The sequence below is a fragment of the Castor canadensis genome, chromosome 8, assembly GCF_047511655.1.
Source record: "Castor canadensis chromosome 8, mCasCan1.hap1v2, whole genome shotgun sequence".
Lineage (NCBI taxonomy): Eukaryota > Metazoa > Chordata > Mammalia > Rodentia > Castoridae > Castor > Castor canadensis.
The window spans coordinates 21748413-21774804 of record NC_133393.1 but is presented as its reverse complement, the minus strand read 5'-3'; the positions used below and the strand labels follow the sequence as shown (position 1 = coordinate 21774804).

Below are 26392 nucleotides of genomic sequence, written 5' to 3'. Positions count from 1 at the left end.
CGCCAGTTACGTACGACCAGTTACGTTCGTGCGGCGTCTTCCACGCATTTTCTGACGTAGCGAGACAGCAAGTCGCCGAGCGGAAGCCCACGGCGCTCAGCGCTAGAGGACGGGAGGGGTGAGAGGAAAAAGCGGACCGGAAGTAGGATAAATACGCCTACCTCTCCGGCGCCCTCAGACAGGAAGATAAAGCGCGGGCCGGGCGGGTGTGGCCTCGGGAGACGGAAGGGGCTGCAATTGGTCCTCGGAGGTGGCGACGGCGACGATTGGTCCTGCGCGCGGAGCGTGGTGAGAATGGGTAGCAGCCGTTGAAATTCAAAAGTGGCGGGTGTGGCTCTGGACTGGTAGCCGGCGGCGCCCTGTATCGCGCGTGCTCTCTATCGCGAGCCGGCAAGCCCCGGTGCCCGGTCTTCTTCCATTGCACCCCCCCGGCGTGTGTGGGTCCGAGGTGGACATGGAGCCTCAGGTGAGAGGGGAAGACATGGGCCTTCGCAGGGAGGGGGACCACGGCTGGCCGCCCGGTGCTCCCGAGCCTGCGGCTCTACGCCTCGATGGCGCCTGCCTGGAAGGCGAAGGTCCGTGCGGCCCCGCGGCAGGGGAACGGGCGGAGGAGGGAGTGCAGACGGCTGTGAACAACCCAGGAGATCCCGGGCGACGTCTGTCTGCCCGCCCCCAGCTTCAAGTCTTGGCAGTCCCTGTCTCTCTGTCGGGACTTCGGCGTTTCCCATTTCGAATTCTCAGACGTCCGACACGTTCCCACCTCTCCATTCTCACGGGTCGCTCTGTGGGAGAGGGGACTTCTGAGATGACCTCTGCCTTTGGAAAAGTGGGATCTAAGGCCAAATCCCTGCTGATGTCATTTTGTGTTGGTTTCTTTTATTATTGCTGCTTCGCGGTGTAGGAAGGGGAGAGGAGAAATGGGGGTAATCTGGGCTGACGACTCCTAATTCTCTCTCCTTCCCTAAATTTTGCCCGGTGGGACTGGTTGACTTAGTTTCCGTTTTCTGGTTTTTTTTTTTTTTTTTTTTTTTTCGGTACTGGGGTTCGAACTCAGGGCTTGCTCTTGCTAGGCAGGCTTGAGCCACACCTCCAGCCCTAGTTCTTTTTATGGATGCTTCGGTTCACCCCACAGCCATCTGCAGCACCCCCTCTTCAGTAGAGAGAGATGTATGTGTGTAACAGTGTTCTGATCTCTGGTACCAGGAAAGGTCTGTCTGAATCCTTTGTTTACTGGTATTTTTTGTTTAGATTCATCGAAGGCAGGATTCAGCCTGAAGAGATTCTTTGTATTCTGGCAACAAAACAGCAGAGCTGTGTGATGTGACCATAAAAAGTAGTAAAAGTCTTCTTAGTTCTATTCATCAAATATTTACTGAGCACCTACTATGTGCCACGCACAGTTGTAGGTACTTAGGATGTAGCAGTGAAGGAGACAGAAGTCTCAGTCATCGTAGAGCTGCTATTCTGTGGGGAGGCAGACAATAAGAGCAGTTATTACATTGTATAACTCTATTGAAAAGCAGTAAGTGCTATGAAGAAAGGAGAATTCTAACAGGTTAAGAGGAAGGCCGCCAACTGGCAGAATACAGTACTAAGTAGGGTGGTCTCAATAAGTTCCATGAAGATGAAAGTTGAATAAAGACCTGAAGGAGCTCTGGAAGTCTATAAGAAATGACAGAAAAAAATGTAACTATTTTGATTGGAAATGTCAGAAGCAAGCAAAGGCAGTTCTGGGAATGAATAGCATAATAAATTATGGATTAAAACAAAAACAAAAAGACCTAAAGGAGGAGAGGGAGAAAAGCAAGTAGATATTGAGGAACGATCATTCCAGGCAGAGAATCTTCTGACATAGAGTCCCTGGAATGAAGTGACCAAAGGGGATGGTTGTGGAAGTGAAAGTCCGGTTATGGGAAGTGGGGCTGCTGATCAGTTTGCTTCTTGTAGGAGCCAACATGAAGTCTTTGACCCTTACTCTGAGTGCTATAGGGAACCACTGGATAGTTTTAAGCATAGAGAGATAAGATCTGCCATACATTTAATTTAAGAGAATTTCTGCATGGAGATGAGAATGTAAAAAGACAAGGATAGAAACAAGATCTGAGCTGGGCACCTGTGGCTCACACCTGTAATCCTAGCTACCTGGAAGGCTGAGATCAGAAGGAATGCAGTTCCAGGCCAGCCTGGGCAAATAGTTCACAAGACCTCCATCTCCAAAATAATGAGAACAAAAAATGGACTGGAGGAGTGGCTCCAGTCATAGAGCACCTGCTTTGCAAGAGTGAAACAAAAAAATAAGATCCGTTAGGAGTGTCACAGATAATAATACCCTTGGCATTATTGACATTGTACTGCATGGTACTGTCCTTTACATTATCCTATCCTGCTTAACAACATCCCTCTCTATACACTACATGCCAGTGGCAACCGCCATCTGCTCATGGTAATCTAAAATGTTTTTAGACATTTTAAATGTCACAGGGAGGTAAAACCACCCCCAACTGAGAAGCAGTGGAGTCTGATAATACAGGTAACAAATTATAGTGTCATGATTCAGGGTGGTAGCAATGAAATAAGTTGTGACAAGTAGTTGGTTTCTGGATATATTTTGCTGGTAGAGTCAGCCAAGCTTTGCAGTCAGATTCAGAGAGATACTTAGAGAATTAGAAGACTCTGTGTTTCTTGGCTTAAGCAATTGAAAGACAAAGTTATATCAGCTTATTGGAGAAAGCTGCAAGAGGACCAAAAGGAGAGGTGGACATCACGAAGTCAGTTATCAGACCTGTTTTGGTTTTTGTAGATATGGGGGTTTGAACTCAGGGCCTCACACTTGCTAGGCAGCTTCTCTACCACTTGAGCTACTCGCATTCCCTTTTTGTTTTAGTTATTTTTTCAGGTAGGGTCTCTTGTTTTTTGCCCAGGTTTGCCTGGACAACAGTTCTACTTACGGCTCCCTGGGATGACAGGTGCACACCACCATGCCTGGCTTATTGATTGAGATGGAGTCTTGCTAAATTTTTGTTCTGGCTGGCCTGGAATCACAGTCCTCTCATCTCTGCCTCCCGAGTATCTGGGATCACAGGCACTGCACCTGGTGCAGTTATCACACTTAGGTTCAGTGTAAGTTCAGGAGTGATATCTGGGCTGGAGATATATATTTGGGAACTCACAGCATGTTGATATTAAGAGCTATGAGAGAGCTTTATACATAGAGTATGGAAAGACAGTGGTTAACAGGCATGGGTTACATACCTGTAATCCTAACACTGAAGAGGCTAGGCAGAGCCAGGCGTGTTGAAACATGCCTGTAATTCCAGTTACTTGGGAGGCAGAGGCAGGAGAATCACAAGTTCCAGGCTAGCCTGGGCAAAGTTAGCAAGACCCTATCTTTAAAAAAAAAGAAAAAAAAAATTAAATTGCTGGGGACATAGCTCAAGTGGTAGAGTACTTTTTGCTGCAGTGTAAGGTCCTGAGTACTGCAGCAAAAAAAAGGGTTCAATGAATGAATATCTATAAAAGATTAAGTGCTTATCTTATTTTGAAGAGTTGGGGACCATTATTTTTAACTTTTTAGATGTGAGAAAAAGAAATAGTATACTCTCTGGTGTTATCCTGAGTAAAACAAACAAACAAAAAATTTAGATACATTTTCTGAACCCACATAAATTCTGAGGAGGTAGGCACATCTACTAATGGTAATGTAAAGAAGAGGAAGGGCGCAGGTTATAAAAAAAAATTAGTGCTTGGTATTAGAATGCTTGAAGAAAAATTTGTTTTGCATACTATACTTGATTTGTTTTATTATTTACTTTGCAGTACCAGTGTTTGAACTCAGGGCCACGCCATTAGCCCTATTTTTGTGATGGGTTTTTTCAAAACAGTGTCTTTCGAACTGTTTACCTTGGCTGGCTTTGATCCTGATCTCTGCCTCCTGAGTAGCTAGGATTACAGGGTGAGCCACAGGTGCCCAGCTTGTATTTGATTAAACTAAATTAATTTTATTAACTAAACTTAAATAAGGGTTCTGTGTCCACATTTCTGCAGGTAGCAGGAAAAAAAATACCATATTTTTTTTCCTTTTTATTTATATGGTTTGTATATATTGCAGTTTAAGTAGTCTCCTACAAATGGACATTTAATTTCATTCCTTCCAAAAATTATCTGCCACATAGCAGACATTGTACTAGGCTCTAGTTATATAGCTATGAACAAAGCAGACTAGTTCTTACGGTACAGTCTAATGTAGGGAAAGACAGTAAACTAAAACCCAATCAAAACAGGATATCTGTTTCATTGTTTTTTTTTCTATAGTGAGCATTCTTGAATATGTCTTATCATATTCCTTTCCCAAAACTAAGCTTAGCCTCTCTTTAAAAATAGCCAATAGCCAGATGTTGGATCAAAGTTCAAGGCCAGCTCTGGCAAATAGTTCACAAAACCGCATCTCCAAAATAACTAGAGCAAAATGGACTGGAGGTATGGATCAAGGTAGAGTGCCTGCTTTCAAGCATGAAGTCCTGAGTTCAAACCCCAGTCCTACAAAAAATAAATAAATAAATAAAATAAAAGCCAACAGTGTGAATCTACAATGATTTTGGTTTGTTTATAGTACTGGGAATTGAACCCAGAGCTCCGGCCCATGCTAGACAAATAGTCTACTACTGACTGAGCTACCCCTCCAGCCCTTGAATGGTTTTAAGATAAAAAGTTTAAAAAACAAAACCACATATTCACCTAGCACTCGAGGATAAGGCAGGGAGATCGCTAGTTCAAGCCTAGCCTAAACTACGTAATGAGATCATGTCTCAAAAAACAAACAGTAACAAATAAAGGTAGTGCTTTTCCATTAAATCAGTTAATGAAAAAATTGTAATTAAAATCAAGTCAAATCAGCCTGTCCTATGATATGGGTAAAGGGACTGGGATCAGTCTGGACTTTCTCTCCCTTGCTGCCTGAGCTCTTTTACTCCTGGGCCAGCTTCTACTAGATCAATACTTAGTTTCAGGTAATCAAGCCCCTCTTCTTCATCTGAACTGGCCCCGCATAATTGTCACCTGGTTCTCCCAAGATGAATTTCTGCTTAGCTCTTAAACTCCTACAACAGTTCTCTCAATTGAATTCATGAGAATGAAGCACTAATGCCTGAAGGTATCCTTTGCATCTACTGAATTGAATTATGTCTTCATGTATCCAGAATGTTAACAGTTGTATACATTCTTGGGAGAATTGAGAAAATATATAACCATCTATAGTTTAATTCCCTTGTAGAACTCTAGCTTGGAAAGTCTGTCCTAGAAAGTAAGCTCTAGGCACACAGGGACTTACTTGATGTCCATTAGTCTTAGCCCACACTTAGAGCAACATCTGGCACAAAGCACAGATCTTTGTTGGATGAATCATGAAGTCCCTTCTGTGTACTCCTCCTTTTCTATCTCTATTCACTTTTCATATTGCTCACAGTTCACTTTTTTGGAGACAGGATCTTGCTATGTAGTCTAGGTTGGCTGAATACTCCCAGTCCTCCTGCCTCACACTACTAAGTGCTGGATTACAGGTGTGTACCGCCATGCCCGATTTACTGTTCACTTTTTCAGTATAAATCTAGTCATACTCTCCTGACTAAAAACCATCAGGGTGCCTCCTGCTATCAGGGTCTAGACTCCTTATCATGGCATACTGACCACCACAGTCTTTTCCCTTCTGCCTCTGTTGTCATCTCCTCTCTTTCTGTGTACAACCCACATGTTCAGCTAAATAAAACATTTGGTTATTTATCACATGGACCCCTTGCTTCATATCTGGTATGCTTTTCCTGGGCCCGAGCTCATTGAGCCAACTCTTTCTCATCCTCAAGACTCTACCTAAAAATACCTTATAGAACAGTTCTCTGATACTCTCCCCATCCCTTCCTCTAGCCTGGTTTTAGTACCTAATGTCTGGATTCCAAGAAATAGCCCTAGCTCTAGGTAAACTAGAATGGTTGGTCACCCTAGAAAAGAGCAGTTATAGGGTAGGCATAATCCTCAGGCACAAATGAACTAGGCTACCTAAAAGGAGAGAATCTTTCTTCCCACTGCCCTCTCCTCATGTCTCTATTTTGGTGGTGTCCAAATTGGTCTTTTCCTATGCAAGTGAGCCTGTGTTCTATGCATTATTACTCTTATAATAGGTTCTTTTGTACATTTTTCACATGTCTGGTCAGAAACTAGTGGCTTTTCATAGGATTCACAAATAAAGCCTAAACTTCTCCTAATCCTGGCATCAAAGTCCCTATAAGGCAGGATGGTTTAATAGTTAAGTATGTATTCTCTAGAACCAGACTGTCCTGAGTCTAACTCTGGCTCTTCCTTTTATTAGCTGATGACATTAGATAAGCTCTTTTACCTGGCAGTGCCTTCCTCCCCTCATCTGCAAAGTGGAGTTAATATCACCTCTTCATTGGGCTGCTGTGAGCATGAAGTAAGTTGATGCAGATAAAGCATTTAAAACAGTGCTCTATAAATGTTGCTTGCTCCTCCAAACCAGTGTTTAACCTTATCTGTCTTCCACTCTCTCCAGCTAAAAGGGCTGGTTAGTTTCACACCCATACCATATGCATGCTTCAGTTTTTCCTCCTAAGAGTGTTGGTTTCTCTCTGCAAATTAGAGTCCTACCCAAAAGTTAGCTGAAGTCCGGCATCCGTTTAGCTTTTACTTCAGAGGTTGTTTTCACTTTTATGTCATGTCCCACTTTGATCTGTGCTGTTTGCTGGCACATAGTCTGAGAGTCCCAGCTTTTGGCACAGAGGTACTCAGTTAATGCTCGTTGATGATGATGATGTTGAGAATTAAGGCTAGCAGACCTAAAAAGGGGAGTTCATAGGGTATTTGGGCTTTTGCGTATTAAGTGTCTCTTTTTCCCAACAGAGGTCCCCCTTGTTGGATGTGAAGGGGAATATAGAGTTGAAGACACCTCTGCTCAGGGCTTCTTCCCGACTTCCTCTCCCAGGAAGCAGGCTCAAGAGGGGGCCTGACCAGATGGAGAATGTCTTAGAGCCTGCAAAGGTGAGCTGAGTATGGAAGCTGTGTGTGTGTGTGTGTGTGTGTGTGTGTGTGTGTGTGAGAGAGAGAGAGAGAGAGAGAGAGAAGAGAGAGAAGAGAGAGAAGAGGGAAGGTGACTTCAATCCTATCCTTACTTATTCCCAGAAACGGACACGAGGCCTGGGTGCAGCGACCAAAACTGACACATTCCGCTCCAGAGCACTGGCACCACCCCTCTCCACAGTGCCACAGACACAAGGCCAGACTGCAGGTGGGCTCTATGGGTAAATAGGGACCGAGGGCATGGAAGTGCAGTGCTTTTCTCCTCATTTTCTTTTCGTTCAATTTAAGTCTATTTTGAATAGGTAATAACATTTTACTAGCTTCAAAATTCCAGAGGTACAAAAGTTGTTATATAATGGAAAGTTGTCTTCCCACCTTGTCCCCTAGCTACCTAGCTGTCCTTCTCAGGGGCAACTGTGTCGTCCAGGGAAAGTCTGTGGGTATTCCAGTAACTGTGGATATCATCTAGCGTACTTCACACATGACTCTACCCCCGCTCTTTTTATTTACCTCCACCCAACTTGCTTTTTGGCATAGGTAGTGAGTAATTTCCTGGTCCTAGGAGGGATATCATTAGAAGCCAGCCAGACTTAAGAGGACAAGGGACATTATCTTATTTCCAGTGCTTATAAAAAGCACCTTTGCTGTTCTTAGCTCAGCCAGTACTTGCCACCTGATTGAGTGTTCTACTTTTTCCTCTCTTCCATCTGGACAGCTCAAAAAGTTCCCAGGAAGACAGGGCCTCGTTGTTCTACAGCTATTGCTACAGGTAATAGTGACTAAGAGCTGGGGCCGAAAAGGGATTTGGGGTATGTATAAAGGGAGAGTGGTGATAGAGGGACACCGATTCTATAATTCTTACATCAGCTACCCACTTCTCTAGTGTTGAGGAACCAGAAGCCAGTTCCTGCTATTCCTTCCCAGAAGCCTGGCAGTAGGTGACAAACATAACTATTGGGTGAGAGGCTGGGATAGGGAAGAGGAGGCGGTGAGTGCCCAGAAAAACCCATTTTGTCTTTTCTGTTTAGAGGGGAAGGAGATAAATGTGGTATCAGGTGCAGAGACCCTGAAGGCCAGAAGGGAGGAATAATACAGAGCTGAGACTTCACTGACCTTTGTCCTTTCTGTACCCATGTTAGCATCAGCTGCTCCTCCCGTGGTGGGAGGGAAGAAACCTGGCAAACGGCCTGCTTGGGACTTAAAGGGTCAGTTATGTGACCTAAATGCAGAGCTGAAACGCTATCGTGAGAAGATTCAAACATTGGACCAGGAGAACCAGCAGCTGCGGGACCAGCTCAAAGAGGCCCAACAACAGGCTAAGACCCTGGGAATGGAGCGCAGCACCTTGGAAGGGGAGTTGGCTAGGGTACAGGCCCAGGCTGAGCAGGGCCAACAAGAGCTGGGAAGTCTGAGCACTCGTGTCCTGGAACTGGAAGAGCGGCTGGGCACTCAGGAGGGATTGGTGCAAGAGCTCCAGAAAGAACAGCTAGAATTGCAAGAGGAGCGGAGGGCACTGGCCACCCGGCTGAAGGAGCAGGAGGTAGGGATCAAATTCTCACAAGGGCCAGCACCACCTTTTCTTACACAGGTCATGCTCCCCCATCTTCCAGGTTCCCCTGAAATCACTTTGGGCTTAGAACCTATCTCCAGTAACATGCCTGTGTCCTCCAGCTGGCTCCATTCCAGCCACTGCTGACTTTGTCTCACCTGCCCAACCTCTCTTTATGCTTCCTTTGTGTTCAAAGCTCCCACTAGGGTCTGTTCTTCCCCTTATCCTCCATTCCTGTTTTTCTTCAGGTCCCTATCCTGATTATAAATCCCTGAGGTATTCTTTCTCCCTCTCCCATGTCCATGGAGTCTCTCAAATGATTTAATTCTGGTTTCTGGCACTTTGTATATACACTTCCCTTTTTCAGAGTAGGTTTTCTATACTCCATCCTTCTCTTAGTTCACTCCTGTTTTTTTGGGTGTCAGCCTAGATACCTTTTACTTATGCCTCCCCTAAATATTCCTGTATCAGTGCTCCCTATCTTAGTACCATGATTCCGTATTTTTTCTTTGTGGCTATATTGGGGTTTGAGTAGAGCCTTGTACTACTCAAGTGCTTTGACACTTGAGGTATGCCTCTAGCCTTTTTTGCCATAGATTATTTTTTTAGACAGGGTCTTGTGTTTTTGTCCAGGGCCAGCCTGGACTCCAGTCTTCCTACTTATGGTGTTCCATGTAGCTGGGACCACAGGCACGTGATCATCACTGCTTGGCTTATTTATTGAGATGGGGTCTCACTGACCTTTCCTCCCAACCCCCCTCAACCCTGACTGGCCTTAAGCCATGATCCTCCTGATCTCCACCTTCCGTAGCTGGAATTATAGATGTGAACCACCATGCCCACCCCATTCTTACCAGACTATGAGGTCCATGGGGCCAGGGAACCCACCTCCACCGCCTGCCCCATTTTGGCCACATGACTTATTCTTGGTTGCATTTCACGCTCTGTGTTTATTCTGTTCTGGACAGAGGAGGCTGCAGGCATCAGAAACAGCTCTGTCAAGCAGCCAAGCAGAGGTGGCATCTCTGCAGCAGGAGACTGCAGCCCAGGCGACCTTACTGGTTGAACGAGGAGACAGACTCCATGGGCTAGAGATGGAGAGAAGACGACTTCACAACCAGCTGCAGGAACTCAAGGGCAACATCAGGGTATTCTGCCGAGTCCGCCCTGTCCTTGCAGGGGAGCCCCCTCCATCCTCTGGCTTTCTTGTGTTTCCCCCTGGCCCTGCTGGGCTCTCTGATCCTCCAACTCGCCTTACTCTCTCTCGGTCTGATGATCGGCGTGGGACCCTGAGTGGGGCACCTGCCCCCACTACCCGCCATGATTTCTCCTTTGACCGTGTGTTTCCACCAGGAAGTAGGCAGGATGAAGTATTTGAAGAGATCTCCATGCTTGTCCAGTCAGCCCTGGATGGCTATCCAGTGTGCATCTTTGCCTATGGCCAGACAGGCAGTGGCAAGACCTTCACAATGGAGGGTGGGCCTGGGGGAGACCCCCAGTTGGAGGGTCTGATCCCTCGGGCCTTGCGGCACCTTTTCTCCGTGGCCCAGGAGCTAAGTGGCCAGGGCTGGACCTACAGTTTTGTGGCAAGCTATGTAGAGATCTACAATGAGACTGTCCGAGACCTGCTGGCCACTGGGACTCGGAAGGGACAAGGGGGCGAGTGTGAGATTCGCCGGGCAGGACCAGGAAGTGAGGAGCTTACTGTCACCAATGCCCGATATGTTCCTGTCTCCTGTGAGAAAGAGGTGAGGACCCATGGGGATTGGAATTGAGTGGGCAGGGTGCCACATAGGGAGATGGAGAAAGGAGGAACTTGGAAGGTAAGTTGTAAGGATGGGTTATCACAACAGAACCAGGAGTGGTGTGATGCATCTACCAGGTGCACCCTGCCAGGTGGATCTCAGATCTTGTTTCCTGTTACACACCTTGCTCAGTTCACCCTAACTATGCTAGCCTGCTGGCTGTTCCTCAACCCACTAGTCACACTCCTGTCTCATGGCTTTGCCCAAACACTCCTCCCTTGGAGATGTTATGGCAGTGAGGCCATCAAGGCTGTCCTGTCTAAACTTCTACACACCCCACACTGTCACACCCTTCCTAGTCCTCTGTGATTTTACTTCTCTGCATTCAGATATATTGTGTATTTCACTTCACTCATTAGAAAGAAAGTTCTAAGAGATCAGGGGCTGACTCTCAATCAATGCTTGCTATACCTGATAACATCATGTTCTGACTTCCTGTCTGCCTTTGCCCCTTCTTGCTCCTCATTTCCAGGTGGAGGCCCTGCTCCATTTGGCCCACCAGAATAGGGCTGTGGCTCGTACTGCACAGAATGAACGATCATCACGCAGCCACAGTGTGTTCCAGCTGCAGATCTCTGGGGAGCATGCTGCTCGAGGATTGCAGTGTGGAGCTCCCCTCAACCTTGTGGACCTAGCTGGGAGCGAGCGGCTAGACTCCGGCTTAGCTCTTGGCCCTGGGGAGCGAGATCGCCTTCGAGAAACACAGGCCATTAACAGCAGCCTGTCCACCCTGGGACTGGTCATTATGGCCCTGAGCAATAAGGTGGGAAAGGGATCATGAGCAGATGAGACTAGGGGGTTGGTTAAGATGGGCTATGCAGAACTCTGACCTATTCTAAGTTCCTGCCTCCCCCCTCAACCTTCCAGGAGTCTCATGTACCTTACCGGAACAGCAAACTCACCTACCTGCTACAGAACTCGCTGGGTGGCAGTGCTAAGATGTGAGTGACAGGGACAGATGGAAGGGATCTGCTGGGAATTACGATGTTGAGATGAGGAGTGCAAAGGGACAACAGTGGGGTCTTCCTCGCTTTTGCTGAACACTAATGCTGGGTTGGACCTCTTCTCTTTCCCCAGGCTCATGTTTGTGAACATTTCCCCCCTGGAAGAGAACGTCTCTGAGTCCCTCAACTCTCTACGCTTTGCCTCCAAGGTGCAATTACCACCAAACGCAGGCCCTGTCAGGACCCCTGGCTTGTTATAGGTGTCCCCATCCCAATTCTTGTCCTCTGGGGGCGGATTTATGCTTTTAGACATCTGGGGTCCTACCCACCTAATTCCATCTTTAACTACTGGTTTTTGAGTTAAGTTTTTTAGAACAGCTGACTAAAGTGGTCAAAACTGTATTGCAAAAAATAAGCTATATACATGTTCTTATTCCCTTTCTTCGTATATGTGTAGCTCTGTACCTTGTTTTTTTAACTTAACAAAGCAACCCCAAAATTATTCCCCATCAGCACGCAGGGATTGTCACATTATTTTTAGGTCTGTGTAGGAGACTACTGTGTGGATTCACCACCAGTTCCCTTTTCTGGACACTTGGATTGTTTCTGCCCTTTTTCTATTACACACAAGGCCATATTGACTAACCTTGTACACATATCATTTTATGTTTTTTCAGTTATATATAACTATCTAGGGAAATAGTTCTTGAAGTGGAATTGCTGGAAAAAGAGACTTACAGGATTTTCAAAACATTTCAAATAGTGTGAATTCAGTCTCCACATTCCATAAGGATCAGCCCATGTCCATGAATTCTCAGGGAGACTTAGTGTTCCTTCCACTAGAGTTAAGCAAGTCAGAAAGCTTCCTTATTGTCGCCTGGGAAATGGAGGGTAAAACTTTTTTTTTTCCTGGTTTACTCTTCCTGAGGTTAGAGCCCTTCAGTGGGTTCTGACTTTATTCATGTCTGAGCAATTCATCCCTTTTGCCAAGCAGAATAGCTAGCTGCCTCAGCATGTATACCCTACTCTGGGTCATCCACTTAGATCAGGTTTACTCCTGCTATCTGGCGAATTCAATTAAAAGGGTGATGGTGTTTTTTTCTAATTATTTTTATTTTGGGTTGAGGGTTGAACCCAGGGCTTCATGCGTGCAAAGTACAGGCTCCACCACTGAGGTGCATCACCATCCTAACTTTCTTAATTGATGTTATATCAACATGAACACCCAACACAAACTTTTTAATATCCTCTAATACTCCACTTGAAGTTTCACCAGTTGTCTCACAAGTATCTTATACCTAAGACTTGTCCAAATAAGGATTCAAGCAAGGGATGATCATATCATTTAGTTGAAATATACCCCCCCCCAACTTTTTATATCATTTATCTGTTGAAGAAGTTGGGTCATTTCTCCTATTGAACATACCATTATCTGGATTTTGGCTGGTTGCTTTCTCCTCTCTTCTCTTCATACATTCTACTCTCTGATAGTTGGATTTAAAGGTTTGATTATATTTGAATTTATAGTTCAAATTTCTTGGCAGACTTAACATGACATAGAACATTTATTTTATTGTGTTATATCAAAAAGCACCTATAATCTAGTTCTTTTTACCAGTATTGAGCACTAGATTTGGGTTTGTTTTCTTTTTTTCAGCCAGATCCATCCATTTTAAAATTCCTCATTGACTTTTTCATCTAGTGGTTTAATCAGTGGTCAGATCTAGATGCATTATTTCGTTAGCTTTTAAATGGTGATTTTTCTTATCTTAGTTCTGTATTTATTAGTCATGATTCTTCTAGGAAAAATTTTCCTTTGCAGTTTACAAGCATACCTCAAAGATATTCGGAGTTTCATTTCAGATTACAATAAAGCAAGTCACATTTTTGGGGGGTTTCCCGGTGCTTATAAAAGTTATGTTTTGGGCTGGAGGCATGGTTCAAGCAGTGGAGCACCTGCATGCAAACACAAAGTCCTGAGTTCAAACCCCAGTACTGGGAAAAAAAATCCAAAAAACATTTATAATGTAGTCTGTTAAGCAATATGTATATATAAATCTTAATTAAAAGATACTTTATTGCCAGTGGTTCACACCTGTAATCCTAGCTACTCAGGAGGCAGAGAGCAAGAGGATTGAGGTTCCAAGTCAGCCCAGGCAAATAGTTCAAGACCCTATCTTGAAAAAACTCATCACAAAAAAGGGCTGGTGGAGTGACTCAAGGTGTATGCCCTGCATTCAAACCCCAGTACTATTAAAAAAAAAAAAAAAGGAAAAAGATATTTTATTGCTAAGTAAAGATAATGGTCATATGAACCATTGGAAAAATGTGCCCATAGACTTGTTCCATTCAGGGTTGCCACAAGCTTTCAATTTATTAAAAAAAAAATTTACCTGCAAAGTGCAATAAAATGAGAGATGCCTGTATTTGGTTACTCTGAAATAAGTTTGTGTAGGAAAGAGAAGATAGATGCTGACTTTTTTTTTTTCCTTTTTTTGGTGGTACTGGAGTTTGAACTCCAGGCCTCATGCTTACGAGGCAGGTGCTCTACCACATGAACCATTCTGCTAGCCATTTGCATGTTGCTTCAAATCACGATCCTCCTGACCTTTGCCTCCCAAGTAGCTAGTATTACAGGTGTGAGTCAATGGTGCCTGGCTATGAATTCTTTTTTTTTGTATTTAGTTTATATCATAGCAGCTTCAAAGGTGACCACTGAGTTCTTATTGGGGGAGGGTAATCATTTTACAGATGCTTATGTATTTGATGTCTATTAGTCCTTTGCAGTTACTTTTTTTTTTTAAGACCTTGGATTTATTGTGTATTTGGTGGTAACTAGGATTTGAACTCGGGGCCTGTGCTTTGCTAGGCAAGTTCTCTGCCATTTTAGCCAAACCCTCAACCCTTGCAGTTATTATTTTGATACTCAAATTGTTCAATCTTTGGCCAATATGAGCTCCTTTAAGTTGGCTTCTGCTTATTTATTTATATATTTAATTTGGGTCATGCATGTTAGGTCATGCAAATCCAGGGCCTTGCATGTTAGGTGAGCTCTCTACCACTGAGCCACATCCCCAGCCCTCCTCCAAAACACTGCAGGACCCTAGTAGTGTTTTAGATTGACTATACATTTCTTCCACGTTTGGGGTGATCCATTTTCTAAGGAGCCATAGTTTCTAAATGAGTTTGTTAATATTTTGTCTAGGATAAGGGAGTTTTGGGCTCTTGTCCAGGGTTTTGCTGTTAGACAAACTTTTTGGGAACATTGTTCTGGTTACTCTGCAAACATTTTCAAGTGTAACCCCTTTGCCCCCAGGTGAACCAGTGTGTCATTGGTACGGCCCAGGCCAACAAGAAATGAAGATGGATCCAGATTTTGTGTGTGTGTGTGTGTGTGTGTGTGTGTGTGTGAGAGAGAGAGAGACGCGTTGGGGGGGGTAATAGGTATGGGGGGGTCTGCGGGATTCTTTATTGGGCTGAGAGCGTTATGTATCCAGGCTTATCAAATAAAGAACATTTGTTTCTTTTTAAATAAAGATTTTTATTAGCAGCTGCCAGAGAAAGGTATACTTTATATCTGTAAAGATGGGAGCTGTGGATTTGTCCACATGTGCTTGCTCTTCCGGGCTCCAAATTCACAACAGGGACCGCGGCCCATAGTTACCCACAACTCCTCCACAGTCACCAGTTAAGTTTCTCTTCAATACTGGCCACCCAGTGCCGGGCAGGAACCCTCCCAGGGCGGAGGTTGGAAAGGGGGAATCGGAGTCCAGGGGCGGGACCAATTCGCTTCCACAAACTGCGGGCCTTTCCTCCCGCTCTTTCCCTGCCTTTCCGTTCGAACTGCCCGGGCTGTTCCCGCCCGCTGCCCATTGGCTGTCTATCGGCGGCGTCACCGCCTCGGCTACTAGCCCTCAATGTCCTTCCACGGCCCTGGAATCACTGGGCGGGACGATCGCCAGCAGATTCCCTCGCCCCTTCCGCGGTCGGCCACCGCCCGGTGAAGGAGGAGCTCAGTCTTCCCAGGTGCCGTGCACAGGAGGGGCCACGCGTGCGCAAACGCGCAGTGTATGTGGGGGAGACAACTTGCCACGGAGAGGGCGGGGCTGGGGGCAATGGACAGGAGGAGGGTGGGGCGGGGGCAACGGGAAGGGTGAATGGAAGGCGGGGCCGTGAACTTGGGCTAGAGGGCGGGACTTGGAGTGGCCACGGGGGTGGGGCAGTTAACGGATGTGGCATGGGGCGGGGGGCCAGTCCAGAGGCTGGTTGCCGGGAGGGGGGATTCCCTTTTGCCCCAAGGGCGAGTCTCCCATTGGAGGAAGGGGCTGCGGGGATTCCCTCTCCCTCCGGGTTCGGCTATTCGCGCCCTCAGCCGCGGAGAGGCAGCTGCTTGCGCGGCGCCCTCCAGGCCTGTTGGAGGTGAGGGAGGTGGGGTGAGGTGGTGCCCGCCCCCCCTCCGGCTCCTCCTTTCCCCCTAGTCCTCCCCTCCTATCACCCTCCCCCCCAGCCGGTCCGTCCCTCCCTCCCTCCCCCCTGCCGCCTCCTCCTGCCGCTGCCGCTGCTTTGGCTGCTGCGTCATACGCCCCAGAGCCGCCGGGACGGAGGGGCTGGGCCTGGGGACCCCCCGGCCTCCGCCTACACGCCCCCCGACGCCTGGACGTGCCCTTCCCGCTCCGAGGGCTCGCCCAGGTCTCCTACGTCTGCCCCTGCCCGGCTCCCGGCGGCCCCAGCTGTCACCGGTAAGGAGACGGCGGGAGGAACCGGTGGGGGGGGTGGTTGGGAGCCGGGGGTCGGCGCGCAGGGCGCGGGCGGGAGAGCCTCGCGGTCCTGGCCTCAGGTTCGGGCTGGGCCGACTTTAGTCCCTTCTTGGACTTGCGGTCTCGGGGAGTAGAGATTGGGACTGGGACACGCCCCCCTCCCGGGGCACTTAGGGAAGTTATCTAACCCTGGGGTAGGGAACCCCGAATTTGAGGGTGACCTGACATAACCTGACACCGGGATGATTGTTCTCAATGAGACATGCAGGCCTGTGAAGACTGCCGTTTCTACTCTGGAAAACATCTCCAGAAAAGCTCCCAAAACACATCTCTGGGTAACAGAGTACCCCAATTATGATACCACTCAACAGCTGAGGAAGGTGAAACTGAGTGGTAATCTTTGCTTCTGCAATCATCTCAAGGCCAGGACTTACATGATGGATCATCTCTGGAAGCTGGGAAACTAGAGAACTAGGTTTGGGAGTGATGTAGACAGGGGAGAGCTGGTCGTCGGTCATCAGAGTTGGCTGGAGTGCCCAGTGGTTTCCCACTCAGGTGTCTGAGGGACCTGACCAAGGGTGCAGATGCTTGGCCCTTGATCTTGACAGAAAAATAGGCAAGGAAAATGGAGAAGCTTCATTGACATTCATAACCTCTTTTCCGTTTCCTTTCTGCCTAGCCCCCCAGGATGCAATGGCGCAGCCCCCCCGGTTGAGCCGCTCTGGTGCTCCCTCTCTTTGGGACCCAGCTTCCCCTGCTCCCACCTCAGGCTCCAGACCTCGACTTTGGGAGGGTCAAGATGTGCTGGCCAGATGGACTGATGGGCTGCTCTACTTGGGCACCATCAAGAAGGTAAGACTGTACCTCTGATTTCTCACCATCTCCCTATTCCCTTATCTACTTTGGTTCCACTTCCGTGTTCTGTGCTCACCCATTCCAGGTGGACAGTGCTCGGGAGGTTTGTCTGGTCCAGTTTGAGGATGATTCCCAGTTTCTGGTTCTATGGAAAGACATTAGCCCTGGTAAGACCCTAAAGACCTGAGACTGTGCATCCTATGGACAACAGAAACCTAGGTTGGGGGGAGGGGGAAACAACAGAGCTTGAGAGCAGGCCTCCTGACACTGTTTTCTCACAGCTGCCCTCCCTGGGGAGGAACTCCTCTGTTGTGTCTGTCGCTCTGAGACTGTGGTCCCTGGGAACCGGCTGGTCAGCTGTGAGAAATGTCGCCATGGTGAGACGGCAGGACACCTGAATGGTCCAGTTTGCCCTAAGCCTTCCAGACTGCCACTAGCCCTTCCTTCTAGCACTGCTCCCTGTCTATCCTGAGTCCCCAGGCTATAGTTCTGGCCAGTCTGTCTAACCTCATCCCCTTACAGCACAGGGAGAGGCAGCCATGGAATGGAGGTAATGTAAGCTGTCCAGGCAGGTGGTAGCTTACATACATCCTTTTCTAACCAATATGACCTTGGTCAAGACCCTTAAATTGATGGGTACTAGTGACTCACTCCTGTAATCCTAGCTACTCGGGAGGCAGAGATCAAGAGGATCACAGTTCAAGGCCAGCCCAGACAAAGAGATTGCAAGACTCTACCTCAAAAATACCCATCACAAAAAAAGGGCTGGTGGAGTGGTGTGCCTTGCCTAGCAAGTACAAGGCCCTGAGTTTAAACCACAGTACCACCACAAAAAAAAAAAAAAAAAAAAAAGGAAAACCACCCTTAAACCTCTATGAGCCTCAACAGTTTCCTTGCTGGTAAAGTCAGGTAATGCAACTACCCAGTAGGACCAAGGTCAAGGATTAAATGCATTGTGTAAAACTATTCCTGTTCCAATACTGAGTGCACACAGGTATGCAATATGTAAGTGGTCTGCTATCAACATTGTCCTTATTCAGCTTATCACCAGGACTGCCACGTTCCTAGGGCCCCAGCCCCTGGAGAAGGAGAAGGCACATCTTGGGTCTGCCGCCAGTGTGTCTTTGCAATTGCTACAAAGGTAAAGGCCCCTTGCTGTGGGAGCCTGCTATCCACAGCCTCTCCCAAAGCCTTTCCTCTCTCATCCCTCTGGGGCTTCCCACTTGTTCTTTCTCTGCAGAGAGGGGGTGCATTGAAGAAGGGTCCTTATGCCCGGGCCATGCTGGGCATGAAGCTCTCTCTGCCATATGGACTAAAGGGGCTGGATTGGGATGCTGGACATCTGAGCAACCGACAGCAGAGCTACTGTTACTGTGGTGGCCCTGGGGAGTGAGTAATGAGGGGTGGCAGATTATGGAATGGGTGATATGGTGGTGATGTTATGGAGGGGTGAGGGAAGCTCTGTATGGATAACAGGTAGTGATGGGGCAGTTGTAGGGAAGATGGTGTCTGGAGGCCACTATGCTATATTCCCCCTCAGGTGGAACCTGAAAATGTTGCAGTGCCGGAGCTGCTTGCAGTGGTTCCATGAGGCTTGCACTCAGTGTCTGAGCAAGCCCCTCCTCTATGGGGACAGGTGAGACCAGGGCAAGTTCTCCAGGAGTTGAGGATGTCTTCCTGCTCTTGCTCCATGCTTCGCCCTGTTCCCAACCCTTCTGCACTTGTCTTTTCCCAACCCGTTTCCTTACCTGTTCACCCTCTTTGCTTTGAGTTCTCCAGGTCATGTGTAGATGTATACACCCAAATGAGTTGGGTTCTCTCCCCTTGCCCTCATCCAGGTTCTATGAGTTTGAGTGCTGTGTGTGCCGGGGGGGTCCTGAGAAGGTCCGGAGGCTACAGCTTCGCTGGTGAGCTGTTTGGGCATGGGCCTAGTATTTTCCCCAATGCCCCACCTCAGGACTCCCTGGTTTTTGTAATGCTTTCATAGCCTTGACAAATCCATGTTTCTCCAGGGTGGATGTGGCCCATCTTGTCCTCTATCACCTCAGTGTTTGCTGTAAGAAGAAATACTTTGACTTTGACAGAGAGATCCTCCCCTTCACTTCTGAGAATTGGGACAGTCTGCTCCTGGGGGAGGTAAGGGGCAGTGCAGTTTTGGGAATTGGGGTGAAACAAGAGATGTAAAGGAAAGTAGAAGGGAGAGAATCAATGCTGTCCTCATCCCCATTTACCTTCTCTTTCCTCAGCTTTCAGACACCCCTAAGGGAGAACGTTCTTCCAAGCTTCTCTCTGCTCTTAATAGTCACAAGGACCGGTGAGTTGGAGGATGAGGCAAGAGAGAGGGTGAGATTTGGATGTCTGGGAGGGGAGGGGCCACACCCACCTTGAAGGACCATCTCTGCACTGAAGAACTGAAAGAGGGGACCTTTTTTATAGCACCGACATTTCTCTCTTTACCCCAGTTTCATTTCAGGGAGGGAGATTAAGAAGAGGAAATGTTTGTTTGGTCTCCATGCTCGGACCCCTCCTCCTGTGGAGGCCCCTACTGGAGATGGAGCCCCCACCAGGTCACTGGTCCAGGGAGGATGGGGGAAATTCTCAGGCGTTAGTCTGGAGGGTACATAAAGATGGGGAGGTCTTGGGGTGTCCGGGAGGGGGCTGGGGGGATAAGGAGGCCTCTTACAGCTTCCCTTCAGGGCAGGGCCCTGGGGGAGGGGTCTCACGTCCCCTGGGGAAGCGCCGGAGGCCGGAGCCAGAGCCCCTGAGGAGGAGGCAGAAGGGGAAGGTGGAAGAGCTGGGGCCACCCTCAGCAGTGCGCAATCAGCCCGAGTCCAGGGAGCAGAGGGAGCGGGCTCGTCTGCAGAGGGCACTGCAGGTACAGGGGCAAGGGGAATCCTGTGGAGCAAATAGTGGGATGTGGGAAGAAATCAAGAATGACCTCTCAGTCCTCTGCTTCTTCTTCTAGGCCTCTGTGTCTCCACCACCCATCAGCCCTAACCAGAGTTACCAGGGCAGCAGCGGCTACAACTTCCGGCCCACAGATGCCCGTTGCCTGCCCAGGTCAGTGCTCCTTTGTTCCGGACCAGATGTGCTCCCAGTTATTTACATCCTCCAGATTTTATTACCTATAATTTTTTCCCCTCTCCCTTTGGCTTCCCATTTGTCCTAGGGATTTCTAGAGTCAATCTAGTACCCAGTATTCTGGGGATGGGGAGGCCCTGGGGTAGTGTGAGTAGTGTTTTAAGTTCTGCCCTTCCAGGGGGAGAGGATTTGTTTTCTACTTCAGGTCCTCACTTTCATCCTCCCCAACCCCAGCAGCCCCATCCGGATGTTTGCTTCCTTCCACCCTTCTGCCAGCACCGCAGGGACCTCTGGGGATAGTGAACCCCCAGATAGGTGAGTCTATCCCTATTACCAGTGACTCCCCTCCTCCCTTCTATGTTCTCAAGTTCCTTATCTCAAACCATTTCTTTGGTCCTCTGATGTACATGTGGCCCCCATTTCTGATTGGTCTTTATCCACATCTGTCTGTCTGGTCTTACAATTTCCTTCTCTTTCTAGGTCGCCCCTGGAACTTCACATTGGCTTCCCCCCAGACATCCCTAAAAGTGCTCCCCACTCGATGATTGCCTCATCTTCCTCAGTCCCAGCCCCCTCCCCAGGTCTTCCTAGACGTTCAGCGCCCCCTTCTCCCCTGTGCCGTAGTCTGTCTCCTGGGACTGGGGGAGGAATCCGAGGAGGGGTTGGCTACCTGTCCAGAGGGGACCCAGTCCGGGTCCTTGCTCGAAGAGTACGGCCTGATGGCTCTGTGCAGTATCTGGTTGAGTGGGGAGGAGGGGGCATCTTCTGAACAGCCTGCTTCTGCCAACCTCCCCATTCACACACAGCGGCACTTTCATACCCTGACCTCTGACCTCACCTACAGCTGGGATGTACCTGGAGAGATAGGGAGTAGTTCTCCCTGCTGCCCAGGCTGGAATCCAGAGGGGGGTGGGAAAAAGATTCTCTCTTTCCCACCCTCCTTCATGATTCCTGACCCCTCATCCTTCCCATTTCTTTTGATGTTATTTTGTTACAGCTTTTTAAATATTTTTTAAAATTATTTAACCCCTGGGTGCAAAGACTGAGGAGGGGGGAGGATAAGGGATCTTGGACTCTGTATGACTGAAATAAAGAGAAATAAACAAACCTAGTAGCCATGAGTCATTTTGAAAGATGGAAAGAACACAGGGACTAGAAGGATTTCTAATCTTCCCCAAATTACGTATATGTGACGGAAAAAAGGCAAAAGGCAGAGAGAATCAAAGAGGATTTATTGGGGGCCAAGTCATCATCTGGAAGTCAGAGGGCATTGAAGTGTCAGAGGATCATGGCAGGGACAGGGATCATCATGGTAGGGCTGTGCCGGAATCAGAAACTGACTCTGTAACCTGGCGCACCCAGCGTAGGTATGGGGAGTTCCCCTGCTCCACAGGCAATGCAATCACCTCAGCCACTTCATAAGGGTGCACAGACCTACAGATGTGATGGGGAGAGGGATTACTCAAATACTTACCTAAAGGAGTCCACCTCCTAGACTGCAAGTTCCATCCCAAGATACATACCCTCATCCCTATCCATCTCAAAAGTTCTTACCGAACAAAATCTGTCAAAGCTGGGACCAAGGAACTTTGGGTTTTAATCATCTAAGGCGCAAAGGTAGACAAGGATCAATCAAGGGGTGGGATTGATCTGAGATGAACAATAGGGGTCAAAGGAGTCAGGAAGTTTTGTTGCATGGGGGAATGTTTCTCACCATTAGCACCTCACTGTCTTCCTCGATTTTTCCTTTCCACTCATAGCTGAAGGTCACAGGAAAAGAAGGGGAGAAAGTCTTGGGAAGGAAAGAAATTCCTCCAAGAAAAAGGTTCCCAGCCAACACCCCAAGTTAGGTTAACCCTGCAATTCTTACGACTCACATGGATGTGATCTGAGGGATGAGATTGACGCAGGCCGCTAGGCGCTTCTCCACCACAGCCCTGGAGGTGAAGACCCCATTCAGAGTCCCTGGTGACCGAAGCCCAGAGACAGGCTTCCAAAGGCCGGCAGTAGCAAGTAGCGCTTTTCTCCCCCTCTCCCAACTCTCCCTTCACGATCATCTTTCCGTGGTCCCCACCTGGCGATCTCTTTGGCGACTTTCTCGTTGGGGCAAGTGACAAAGGCTGCAGAAACCGATCCCGGAACGTAGCCGGAGCCCGAGGCGGGAGAGGGCTGAGACGGGGGGCTTCCAGAGGCCATGGACAGCAGGGCTCGGGGAAGCAACAGAACGCGGGAGGCCACAGGCAGCAGCGCCGGCATCCAAAGAAACGACAGGAGCAGAGTGGCCTGAGAGCAGGGGACGAATCTAGTCTCTTCCCACAAATACCCCAGGAAAGTGCCACCTCCTCAAGCCTTCGCTTGGCTACATACAGGCTGTCCTCCCTCTTCTGCACTCCCAAGCAAAATGTCCCTGAACCTTGGAGAGAAACTCGGAAACTTAGGGCCAAGCCTCAGTTTTCACTCACACCTCGGGGGTTTTGGATGTGGGCAGTGGTCTCGACTTAGAAGACCGGAAGGGGCGGGGTCGGGCACTCACCCCTCCGCCGAGCAGGACTGCGGGCGCCCGCCCCCCCCTCATGCAGCCTCTGCTGGTAGAGGAGGGTTGCTAGCAAAGGCCACACGTTACACGGTGAAAGGACCACGCACCCAGGAAGAGCACGTTCTTCTTACCTGGGCGCAGCCACGTTGTAAGAAAACAGCGCACACCACGTGACAGTGGAAGCAAGACTGCCGGAGTCTCCAGAGCCAGCCAATCCTAGTCCTCAAGTGGCCCGAAATGTCCCGCCTCCTGATGAGGGAGGAGCGAATGGTTCTCTGGCCAATCGGTAGCCGGATCTGCGGAAATGGCACGCCCGTTTAGGTGAAACACAAAACTGCCAGTTCCTGGCTGAGGAGAGCCGCTGCGGCTGTCCACTGTCACGTGAAGGGGCCGGTCTTCTTAGGCGGCGCAGCCTCAGGGAGTGACCCGAAGAGGCCAATCACGGCCAGCCCCATGGGTCACGTGACGAGAGAGCTGGCGCTAGGAAAGGGGGCTGGAGACCCCGCAGACTCGATGCGTCAGGATGTGGAGTGTGGAATCATCCTAAGCCCCAGAGTGTGCCTAGTTGTTACTGAGTTGTTACCCTATGCACCGTGTCAGAGGCCTTTTAGGAGCGGGAGGGTCTGAAAAGGCAGCCTCAGGGTTGCAGAGAGCGCCTCCTGCTCTTTAAGTTAGAACTGAGCTGCGCCTTGTTTTGGGAATGAACAAGGATGATCTGAGAAGCCAGCAGTCCCTGGGTAGAGGCCAGTGATTGGCAGGCAGGCATAGGCATGGCATGACAATGGCTAAGTGAGGAAAGACGCATTTTTAAAGGACTGGGCACGACCCTGTAAATGGGATGGAGGATGACGGAAAAGTTTTAACTAAAAACTCAAAGCTTGGGATAGACTGGCGAATCGGAGAAAAAGACGAGGATTGTAGATTGGGGATAGGAGTGATGTGATGGCCCTTCTGTCCCTTCTCCCCTGTCTATTCCACTCTCCAGGATTGGCCCACCTCTCAGCCTTGGGTCTCCTTTCCTTAACCCATCCCCCAAGGAGCCAGGACCTGCCCTACATAACTTCCCAGGGGCCCAAGCACACCCAGTGACCCAAAAATGCAGAGAGGGGCCAATGACAGGCCAGAGAAGTGGGAGGAGACAACAGAGAAAAATGCTCTGCTCCCCAATATGCCCTCTCCCTCCAAAGTCTAGGGTTACTAGTGTGGTGGGTGTGACTGGGACTTGATGTCAGGGTTCTCTCATTTACCTTTCTGGAGTGTGTGTGTGTATGGGGGGGTGTCTTCCTGAGCTTTCCGGATTTGGAATTGGTGAGAGATCTCTGTGGGGTCTTTCAGTATTTGTGTTGGGCTCTTTTCTGGGACTAAGTTTCTGTATATGAGGTTTTAGGGGTTCCTGTGTTTTAGGGTCCAGTGGTTCCTCTCTCTGAGGTCTTCCCAGTTTTACGAGTTTTAGGTCTCTGAATCCTGCATCTCTGGATTAGCTGTCTCTCCCCCCAGTCCCCAAGTCTGAAGTTTCTAGGTCTCTGTGTTCTCAGTCTCTGACTCTGCAGTTTCTTTTCTCTGAGGTCTGAATCTGGGGTCTCTCATATCTCTCGCTGGGTCTGAGTTTAAAATCTAATTTTGAGTCGGAATCTTTCTAATCTGGGTTTCATCTTTTTCTTTTGAGTTTATGTCTCAGGTCTTGGTCCCTAAATAGCACCATCCCAGGGTCTGAAGTCTAAGAATTTTGTAGCTCTGAGACTCTTTTTCAGACTGGGTTCTCAGATTTTGATCCTTGATTCTTTTTGTGTGATTCTTTTTGGGCGGGGGTGGGGTGGGGTGGAGGGGGGCCGGTAATGTACTGAGGGTTTTTTTTTTTTTTTAGATAAAGGGTCTCTTTTCCTCAGGATTTTTAGTCTGTATTTCAGATTAAACTGCTGTGTATGGAAGGAAGGTGAGGTACTTTCTGTCTGGGTCTGGGGTCTGTAGGTCTCCGGTTCTGGGGTCTGCATCTTCAGGACTGCTCGCCCTCTAGTGTGTTTGGGTCAGGGGTCTCTTTCACTGTCTCTCTCTTTGGGTCTCCCTGAGTAGGGGTGGGGGCTGCAGAGTCTCTCCCTCCTCCTCCTCCTCCTGCTCTCTTCTCTCTCGCTCGCTTCCCCCGCCTCTCTCTCTCTCTCTCTCTCTCTCTCTCCCTCTCTCTCTCTCTCTCGGTTGCCGCTGCTGCCGTTGGCTCTTATTCTCCTCCTCCTCCTCCTCTCTCCTCCTCTCTGCTCCTCTCTGCTCCTCTCTCCTCCTCTCTCCTCCTCCTCCTCCACCTCCTCCTCCTTTCTCCCCCTCTCTCTCCCCCTCTTTTCTCTCTTCTCTTTCTCCCCCGTCCCCCCGCCCCCTCCCCCCCAGGCCTGATGAGCAGGTCTCGCGCTTCCATCCATCGGGGGAGCATCCCCGCGATGTCCTATGCCCCCTTCAGAGGTACGGTGGTGGGGGAAGGGGGAGGGCCAGATGGGGGGGCAAGAGGGGGAGGGGCGGGGGGCGGGGGGAGCGCTGGGGCCAGGGAGGGGAGGGAGAGGCTGAAATGGAGGGAGAGGGGAGGGCCAGGAAGGCAGGGGTAGGAGCAATGGGGAAGGAGGGATTGGATGCTAGAGGGATAGGGGTAGGTAAGGGACGAAAGGGCCAGGAAACAGGCCTTGAAGGGGGCTAAGAAGAAAAATGATGTAGGGGAAAGGGAGTGCCAGAAAGGGGTGGGAAGGTAGAAGGACAGGGTTGGGGGAAGAGGAGCAGAATTAATTTGGGGGTAGGAATGATGAAGAAAATATCAAGGAAACAGATGCACAGAGTCTTAGGAGAGAGGATAGAAGGGGAAAATGAAAACATTGTGGTAAAAAAGAAGCCAAGAAGATGTGGGGAGACTAAGGTGGGGACTCAGAGAATGGTAGGGGTTAGGAAAAAAGGAGGATGGAGAGAGAAAAGGGGCCAGATGGAGAGAGAGGGTGGCAGTCGGGGGGAGGGGTGGAGGGTCCAGATGGAGGGAAGAGAGAAGAGAGGGAAAGAGTTGGGGGAGGGGAAACCAGGGGAGAGGGAGGGCTAAATTATGTGTGTTTGGTGGGTGGGGGGGAGATAAAAGTAAGATTGAGTGATGCCAGTAGGGGCCAGGTTAGAATCCTGCTCTGGACTCTTACCCTCACTTACCCTCATTAAGACCTTTGACAAGTGAAATGCAACGCCCCCCCCCCTTAACTCTTCTCTTCATTTCACCACTTTTACCCCTCCCCCACCCCCACCCCTTATTTTCATTCCTCCTCCCTTCCTCTGCTGTCCATCCCTTATATCTTTCCCCCCATATAGTGTCCGTTCCTTATAAGCGTCCCCCTTCTGTCCTTCCCCTGTATCAGTCCTCTCTCTGATGTCCATTCTCTCTCACTGTGTCTTCTATCTGGTAGCTTCCTTATATCTATACTACCTCTCTACCCACTCCTTAACTCCCATGTCTTAGGCCCCCCTATTAGGTCCTCCTAATTTCCTCTGCCCCATGTCTGGTTGAGCTTTCTGATATATTTCCTTGCCCCTAGGCATTTGCCATCATCTCTGCCCCCTTTTCTTTTAGATCCATACTGTTATTTGTCCCCTGGCCCATCCTCTATTTCCTACCCCACTTCCGATCTTGTCACCACAGTCTGTGCCTACTCACTTTCCTTTAATACCCCAGCCTTTGTCACCATTCCTCTTGTCTCCTCTACTTCCTGGGGTGTTGGAGAATTGGGGTGCAAAGACACTGAGATTTTGATGGTTGTAACAGGGGCTGTACG

The 26392-nt window shown here is 48.9% G+C and overlaps 4 protein-coding genes across 18 annotated transcripts in view; 3 read left to right on the top strand and 1 right to left on the bottom strand.

The window, feature by feature from the left end:
- The first annotated feature begins 295 nt into the window (after window positions 1-295).
- Kifc1 (kinesin family member C1) lies at window positions 296-14851 on the top strand. Of its 3 annotated transcripts, XM_020164101.2 has the most exons (11): window positions 328-466; window positions 6907-7044; window positions 7186-7291; window positions 7799-7852; window positions 7967-8017; window positions 8223-8623; window positions 9601-10380; window positions 10910-11200; window positions 11305-11378; window positions 11515-11590; window positions 14698-14851. In XM_020164101.2, exons 1-11 carry the CDS (start codon window positions 455-457, stop codon window positions 14740-14742), a joined length of 2028 nt encoding a protein of 675 aa, XP_020019690.2. In that variant the 5' UTR covers window positions 328-454; the 3' UTR covers window positions 14743-14851. The 3 variants fall into 3 exon arrangements, with proteins under 3 accessions (XP_073938539.1, XP_020019690.2, XP_073938538.1); XM_074082438.1 differs by having other exon boundaries at window positions 296-466; window positions 11515-14849; XM_074082437.1 differs by lacking the exon at window positions 7967-8017 and having other exon boundaries at window positions 11515-14850.
- A 769-nt stretch (window positions 14852-15620) lies between these two features.
- Phf1 (PHD finger protein 1) lies at window positions 15621-21181 on the top strand. Of its 4 annotated transcripts, none has more exons than XM_074082440.1 (15): window positions 15621-16120; window positions 16818-16990; window positions 17079-17160; window positions 17275-17370; window positions 18034-18134; window positions 18234-18382; window positions 18534-18629; window positions 18832-18900; window positions 19006-19129; window positions 19240-19307; window positions 19456-19610; window positions 19690-19868; window positions 19959-20053; window positions 20312-20389; window positions 20555-21181. In XM_074082440.1, the coding sequence occupies exons 2-15, from the start codon at window positions 16832-16834 to the stop codon at window positions 20841-20843; spliced, it is 1740 nt and encodes a 579-aa protein (XP_073938541.1). In that variant the 5' UTR covers window positions 15621-16120; window positions 16818-16831; the 3' UTR covers window positions 20844-21181. The 4 variants fall into 4 exon arrangements, with proteins under 4 accessions (XP_073938541.1, XP_020019744.1, XP_073938540.1 ...); XM_020164155.2 differs by having other exon boundaries at window positions 15623-16120; window positions 19456-19560; window positions 19679-19868; XM_074082439.1 differs by having other exon boundaries at window positions 15623-16120; window positions 20309-20389.
- A 108-nt stretch (window positions 21182-21289) lies between these two features.
- Cuta (cutA divalent cation tolerance homolog) lies at window positions 21290-22896 on the bottom strand. 2 transcript variants are annotated; one of them, XM_074082441.1, is made up of 7 exons: window positions 22742-22799; window positions 22608-22656; window positions 22149-22357; window positions 21952-22011; window positions 21789-21834; window positions 21629-21678; window positions 21290-21508 (listed from the first exon to the last, which is right to left on the bottom strand). In XM_074082441.1, the coding sequence occupies exons 2-7, from the start codon at window positions 22647-22649 to the stop codon at window positions 21382-21384; spliced, it is 534 nt and encodes a 177-aa protein (XP_073938542.1). In that variant the 5' UTR covers window positions 22650-22656; window positions 22742-22799; the 3' UTR covers window positions 21290-21381. The 2 variants fall into 2 exon arrangements, with proteins under 2 accessions (XP_073938542.1, XP_020019689.1); XM_020164100.2 differs by lacking the exon at window positions 22608-22656 and having other exon boundaries at window positions 22742-22896.
- A 2053-nt stretch (window positions 22897-24949) lies between these two features.
- The window catches only part of Syngap1 (synaptic Ras GTPase activating protein 1), a 32203-nt gene continuing 30760 nt past the window's right edge, over window positions 24950-26392 (top strand). For 7 of the 9 annotated variants that reach the window (XM_074082420.1, XM_074082419.1, XM_020164153.2 and 4 more), the window contains exon 1: window positions 24951-25058. In XM_074082420.1, the coding sequence (XP_073938521.1) occupies window positions 24992-25058 (67 nt within the window). In that variant the 5' untranslated portion in view covers window positions 24951-24991. Of the gene's footprint in view, window positions 25059-26392 lie in introns of all 9 variants that reach the window. The other 2 variants (XM_074082421.1, XM_074082427.1) reach the window with 1 other exon arrangement.

Coding starts and splice junctions, on each gene's coding strand:
- Cuta (XM_074082441.1), bottom strand. CDS start 22,649: ATGAGGGGGGGGCGGGCGCCCGCAGTCCTGCTCGGCGGAGGG. Junction 21,679..21,788: donor AAGACAGTGAGGTGCTAATG/GTGAGAAACATT, acceptor TTTGCGCCTTAG/ATGATTAAAACCCAAAGTTC. Junction 21,509..21,628: donor GCTTTGACAGATTTTGTTCG/GTAAGAACTTTT, acceptor TCACATCTGTAG/GTCTGTGCACCCTTATGAAG.
- Phf1 (XM_074082439.1), top strand. CDS start 16,832: ATGGCGCAGCCCCCCCGGTTGAGCCGCTCTGGTGCTCCCTCTCTTTGG. Junction 19,130..19,239: donor ACAGTCTGCTCCTGGGGGAG/GTAAGGGGCAGT, acceptor CTCTTTCCTCAG/CTTTCAGACACCCCTAAGGG. Junction 20,054..20,308: donor GATGCCCGTTGCCTGCCCAG/GTCAGTGCTCCT, acceptor CCCCAACCCCAG/CAGCCCCATCCGGATGTTTG.
- Kifc1 (XM_074082438.1), top strand. Junction 11,201..11,304: donor TTATGGCCCTGAGCAATAAG/GTGGGAAAGGGA, acceptor TCAACCTTCCAG/GAGTCTCATGTACCTTACCG. Junction 11,379..11,514: donor CTGGGTGGCAGTGCTAAGAT/GTGAGTGACAGG, acceptor CTCTTTCCCCAG/GCTCATGTTTGTGAACATTT.